General features: G+C 33.6%; 1 protein-coding gene across 1 annotated transcript; it reads right to left on the bottom strand.

Moving 5' to 3' along the window:
• Positions 1 to 2108: 2108 nt before the first annotated feature.
• On the bottom strand, positions 2109 to 5014 carry LOC105768397 (uncharacterized). Its single transcript, XM_012588300.2, has 7 exons — positions 4610 to 5014; positions 4053 to 4193; positions 3598 to 3963; positions 3253 to 3498; positions 3025 to 3117; positions 2617 to 2817; positions 2109 to 2535 (listed from the first exon to the last, which is right to left on the bottom strand). Exons 1-7 carry the CDS (start codon positions 4919 to 4921, stop codon positions 2320 to 2322), a joined length of 1575 nt encoding a protein of 524 aa, XP_012443754.1. The 5' UTR covers positions 4922 to 5014; the 3' UTR covers positions 2109 to 2319.
• Positions 5015 to 6866: the final 1852 nt, after the last annotated feature.

The following is a 6866-nucleotide window of genomic DNA, read 5'->3' as shown; positions in this document are numbered from 1 at the left end:
CGGACTCTCTCCTTTTGATTTTATATTGATTCTCTTCTTTTTGAGACGCAATAAAAAAAAAAAGAAAAGTAAACACCAAAAAAAAATCAATAAATGAGTAGAAGAAAGAAAACCTTTAAATCAGATCAACTTTTCTCTATTTTTTATTCGATTTTTCGTTTCCGAAAAGAAGAAGCAATACAAAGAAATTGAAGTGGCTTTTATAGCCAAGATTGATACAATATTATATCTTGTTTGCTACTGTTTTGCTTCTACTTTGCGTGTTTGCTCTGTTTTGCAGGGTGATTGATGAGCAGGTGCAAGTGGGGCGGTAGCAGTGGGAAGTAAGGAGGCCGTACGGTGGCAGAGTTGGTGGCTGAAAAGTAGGTGGTGGCAGAGGCTAGAAGGAGCGGCGGCTAGGGTTTCTTTTCCCCTTTTTTTGCTGAAAATAGTTTAGGTTTGGGCCATTTTGGGCTATTAGGGTTTTTTATATTATTGGGCTGATGTTTGGGTCATGGGTGTTGGGTTAGTGTTTAGGTGGGTTGAGGTTTGGGTGTATGTATTTTATTTGTTTGTAATGGGCCCGGGTGAAATTGGGCTTCTACAATATACATATATAAATGTGAGAAAAATATAAGTTAAAAATATGTGCATAAAATATACATGTATAGATTTTAAAAAAATAAAAATAAAAATAAAAAAATGATTATGTTATTAATTAATAAAATAAATGAAAAGAACAAAAAAGGAAAAGAAAAACTAAATTGAATTGCAATAAAAAAACTGGGGTAAATCTGCAAATAAATAAAAGTAAAAGGATTAATTTGAATGCGTGAATTACATAGAGGGGCTGGAAGGGAAATTTTCCCTTCTCCTCTAAAACGACGCCGTTCAACTTAGACCCAATTGAAATAAAAATAAATAAAAGGGTAAATCAAGAAAAATAAAAAAACTTAATTACAAAAACATTAAAAGGCGGAGGGGCTAAATAAAATTCGCAGTGGTATCACCTTCTCCCCTCTTTAAAATCATAAATAAGTAAAATAATCGAAAGAAAAAAAAATAGTAAGCCACCTTTAAAAAATTGCCAATCGTTCTCTTTTTTATTCCTCTTCCTCTTTTTTCCTTCTTTTTTTTCGAAGGGAGAGGCCTCTATTTATAGTTGAGCCTCCCCAAATCCAACGGTATAGATCAATTACATCAACGGCTGAGATTAAAGGGTATCTACAAATTAAATCTCTAAGATTACAAAATCATATATTCTAAGATTGCATATCATATCTAAGATTATATATCATATCTAAGATTGCATATCATATCTAAGATTGCATATATCATATCTAAGATTGCATATCATATCTAGGATTGCATATGATATCTAAGATTGCATATCCTCAAAAATTATGTTTCCATATGTGAGCCCGGGCTAAAATTGGGTATTACATTATTTATATCATTATAGCAAGATTTTTAAAATAAAATTTATTTCAGATGACATATTCTATAGTACTTACAGGTTTAGAAGTACTTGCACTATTGATCTTTTTATCATCCAATCTTTTGGTATTGATAGATCTTTTAAATGTAATAATTTTGGTTGTATCTAGAAAATTTATTAGGTTCAAAGAGCTCAAAATTTTTGTTATTAATCTCTTTTATTTCTACCTCTCTTTGTATTTGTATATTCATTAATGTAAGACCAACTTATTGCTAGATCTTCCGATAAATTATTAATTTCAAAATTTTTGTTTGAATTCTTAGACATAGACATTCTTATATTAGAGAATCAGAATGGATATAAAATATTTTAGTTTAACTTTAAATCCTATTACACTTGCGTGTAAATTAGATTGAATTCCTCCAATAAGTGCTCTTATTGGATTTTCAAATATTTTATCTAATAGAACTGTTATTATGGGTATATCTTGACCCTTTCTAAATAAAGCTCTAATTGTTATCATTATTATTCCTAAATGTATATATCTAACTTTTACAACCGAACCGAGCATGTTTCCAAAACATGTAAGAATAAATAGCAAACCTGAAACCCATGAAACTATTAGGACTAGTTTTTTCAGCTCATCCAATGCAAATCATAGAACACTACAGATCTACGTATAAAACTAAAATTCAACGAAAGAATTGATTTTTTACGTAAATCTATCAGCATCATGTCGTTCTTCCATTTTATATACCATTCACAAGAATTCGGCACCTGACATACCCACTCCTAGTGTGACTAAGCATATTTACAACTGATATTAAACACAAATTTCTTGAACCATCTCGCATAAATTTGTCCGAAATGATAGAAGTACTAACGGCAGAATCGATGCTGTCTTAGCAGTTTTGCGGCCTGAAGTACTTTGGAGGCATAGAAGGACAACGTTCATTCATATGGACGTATGGATCCATTGAATTATATCCAGGTAGTTCCATTCGATACTTCCCTTTGATCTGACAGTAAGGAAGCTTTACATTGTCTGCGTCATTGCACCACTTTGGCAGCCGGCTCGAATCATTCTCGAAAAACTTCAAACTATAAGCATCTTTGATCTGTATGTTTCAGTATTAAATCAATCAACTCAGGGAAATTCATATCACCTTAAACAAAGGTTTTAGTAAAAAGAAGCTTACTGTAAACTCGGTGACTTGAATAGAGTCGGCAATCGGATCAAAAAGTCCTGCCTCCTTGTATAATTCGAGAACGAAAGCAATGCATGATGTTGACTTCCCATCACTATATATCCAATTATCCTGTTCGGGAATGGTCAACAGTTCATCAAATGATGACCCGCGCTTTTCGGTTTCAACCAATATATCAGAAAGATTAAGACCCTGCAGTGAACACTATGGTTAGAGAAAGAATACACTTTGAAGCATGTAGGTCAAGCTTCTCCGATAGAATCTTTTTGAAACTCTCAAACATGTAATTAAGCAAGTTGCGTGCAATCTTCAAGATGTAAATCCCAAACAATTGAGATTGTGTTTCATGTGTGGACAAACCACAAACTCAATTTTAACCAACCATGAAGAATACCATACCTGAGTTCCAAGCCGCTTGTTTAAGGCCTCGTTCCACATGTTAGCTGCATATTCGGGTTGTATTTTACTCCAAACTGTCATAACTGAAGCTACCTGTACAAGCATCAAGCAAACACTTAAAAAACATTCAGAGGCAACTGCAGAGATGGAACAAGAGTCATAAGGAAAAGACACTATTAAAGCTAAAATGTAAAACTAAAATCTTAGCATGAATGAGTATCAAAATACCAGGTGAGCATCCAATGGAGGAGGATAATTTCCACCAATGGTGTCTATCCAGCTAAATATCATGTTATGGTAACCATACGGTTTGCCTGCCATGCTTAGCGCGTACTCCCACGCAGCAGTCTCGTTAAACTTTGCTCGAACATCGGGATGCAGTGGTAGATATGCAATATGGGGATTAGAATCGTCCTTGTTCAGCTCAAAATCCCACCATTCATCCCATGGTACGATCGCAATGATATCTTCTCCCTACAAAACCAGGACAGATAAAATAATAATTGAGTGTCAGTAATAAGTACCAGTAGAATAACTCGAATAAAGGTAATCTTCGGGGATTAAATTCAGTACCTTCTCATTTTCATGTCCTGATTCACCAATCCATAGCTTCCCTTCGGAATCCTTTAAACAAACAGCAGTATGACCAGCATAAGCACCACTAACCCATTTCTCGAGAGTCTCGAAACCACCCCATCGCCCACGAATTTTAGATATAGCAAGGAAATCTCCCGAGTGTACATCATCGACACTGATGTTAGTAAACCACGGCTGAGGTCGTTCTTCAAAAGTAGCCCCCATATGTTTCTCAAGAAACCCAATATTAGAATTCTCACCCCATCCGGTATTTGTAAACAAGGGAAACACATCCCATAGAGCCTGAAGTGTTCCAAGCATCCCTGCTTGCATCAGAAAAATTGAAATCCCCCTGTTTTTCACCTAAATTTAAAAGTGACATACGAATCCGTGTATGAGTTTGCAGTAAACTAACACTTGATGTTAACCCAAAACTAACAATGGCAACTTACATATTCATACTCAGCTTTATCTTGCCATTCCTTGATTTCGAGCGTATGCTCTCGAGACAAAAAATAATAATCCCAAGTTACGCGGTACGGAGTTGCGAACACGTAAAGATCCATACAAGTCCAACTATGGGGGTAGCTGACCTGTATAAGCACATAAATACCATTTTCACATACTCTATATAACCAATTCTATCAGTATCCAAAATAAAGAATTTTGCATCATTCTGAGCCTGAATTATGCAAACAACCTATATTTACACAAAAATATATCAATAATGTCCTCTGATTTCATCAAAATACTAAAACTAGGTATAGAAAACCCCAATAAAAACACACTCCCAAATTTGATAAATTAGGGTATAGAAAATCAAAATCCCAATCCCAAATAAAGCAATTTCCTTTCTCAATAAAATTTAAGCACTTCCAGTTCAAACCAAGCAATACCCAGAAACAATAACACTACAAAAACCTGAAATAAAATTTAAATTTTACGCAGTCCCAAATCAAACTAAGAGACACCCAGATTTAGAAAACACTCAAAAGCTAAAGTGGTTTACCTTTATATGTAGAGTTCCACCGCCAAATTCACTGCCGGTTTTGTTATGGAACTCCACCCAAGCCGTGTTCTCATAAAAGCACGCACCTTTCCAGTTCACGATGCGGTTCGACGACGAAACAGAGCCGACAAAGGACGGTAAAAGGTCAACAGGGCTGTTGAGAGAGTTGAGGACCGGCCACGAAACTTGTCTCGGTAATAAAGGTAGAACATCCCGAGGGTGAAATGGTAAATTTGCAGCTTGGACTTGTGAGATTATGAAGAAGAAGAAATGAAGGAAACATCGAAATAAAGAAGAAGAAGAAGAAGCCATGAATGAATTTCAGAGAAAAGAGAAAACACCACACATAAGTTTTGCTGTTCTTATGTTTGTCATGTTTTTTTTTTTTTTTCAGTTTTTTTTATTACTTAATGGTTGAAGATGAATAATGGGGATATTTTGGTTTATTATATTCCTTTTCTTTTTAAGCTTAGAAAAGACAACAAAATAAAATGGCTTTACGTTACTCTATTTTGTTTTTTCCTTATCATATTTGGAATATTATTTTCTCATTTTTATGAATTAAAAAAAACTATACTTTGCTTATGGTTGGAAGAATACACAAAATTATTTGGTTTTAATTCTCTACCAACACTCAATGTCACGTGATTATATATATATAAAAAAGCACTCCGTGTCACGTGGTAGTAATTAATTTTAATTAGTGTATTAATTATAAAATTATTTGGTTATAAAGTCAATCCGTTAAAAGTATCAAGATGAACTCCTTATTATATACCATGAAATTAGTTAATTTAATCACTTTTTAATATGGGTTACCTCGTAAAGTATCTATAATCTCTTTAGATTAAACTCGTTCATCTAATTTGATCACTTCTTATGTCTTTAGATTACAATTATTTCTTTGAATCTTAGAGCAATTTGCATTGTGTATGTTTTTTTGACTTCTAAAGTTATTGATGAGGCAACCTCCTTCGATAAATCATCTATAACTACACAATTTTGAAAAAAATCTATAATTAAAGTGACGAATTCCATAGAGATGATTCACACCATCGTTTAGCCCGAGATATAAATATAAGTATAAAAACCAATGTACACTCGAGAAAACCATGGGTCATTCAGACCAACATGGTTACAGACAGTAAACATTAGATGCCATAATTTCGTTAACACATTTTCTTAATCTTAACATTTGACTACCTAGTGACTTTTTTTTGGTCCCAACAACCATGTGCATCTACCAAAAGTTGTAACCCATGTGTCTTCTACCCAAGTCATTGATTTTTTTTTTTTTTCAAAAGACAGCAACTTTTGCAAATTTGCTCCTATATTCAAAGAAACCCAAACAAGAAAAAAATTCTCCCTCACTGAAAAGCCTTGATCCATTTCCCAAAACCCTAAATCCCAACCTTACTAGCATCAAGTAACAGTACATGCATTGAATAAGAAAGCTAATTATGATGGGTTTTCCTAACATTTTAATACTGTTTTCTCACTTTGATGCTTATTTGAAGCATGGAGAACCTGTAATCCATTTTCTTAAACCCTCAATATTAATCGTTAACTTTAATCCTTAAACACTTAATTTAAATTAAAACATTAGATAAATACTCATCTGATCATTTTCCTTCACTAGTTTTGGTCAAGGACTAACTTTAACCAAAAAAAAGAACCCCAACTATTTTACATAAGAACGAACTTTTGGAAATGTTAAAAGTATCAATTGAGTCCGGAGACATCTTCTAACCTACCCTTAAATTGAAATTATTAGTTATTATTGGCAACCATCCATATTTAGAAAAGTTAAAGATATGGTTACCAAAATGCTGGCACTGGAAATAAGAGATTTAAGACACTGAAAGTGGAATTGAAATTTGGCATGAGATATTTGCAATTTTTGGTCCCTAATTGTATTGTAACTTTGTAAGTTGATCCCTGAATCTCAACTATAAATAGGCCTAACCATTTCTCATTTTAATTCATCTCCCGCATTTGTCATTCTCTCCTTAAGGCATTGTTCTCTCTCTTTATTTGTAAATTTTCACTTGTATTTTGGAGTGAAATATATTTGTTAGTGCCCGAGGACGTAGGCAAAATTTTCTGAACCTCGTTAAAATTCTTGTGTTCTTTATTGTTTATTTTGCATATTTTGTGAGTGTGATTGTAGTGATTTATTGTTAAATTACGATAGAGGGATATTCTGGCTAGGAAAAACCTGGTACTTAAGTGATCCCGCACAACAGTTATGATCAGT

The sequence above is a fragment of the Gossypium raimondii genome, chromosome 5, assembly GCF_025698545.1.
Source record: "Gossypium raimondii isolate GPD5lz chromosome 5, ASM2569854v1, whole genome shotgun sequence".
Taxonomy (NCBI): Eukaryota; Viridiplantae; Streptophyta; class Magnoliopsida; order Malvales; family Malvaceae; genus Gossypium; species Gossypium raimondii.
The sequence above is the reverse complement of the archived record's forward strand: the minus strand, read 5'-3'. Positions and strand labels throughout refer to the sequence as shown.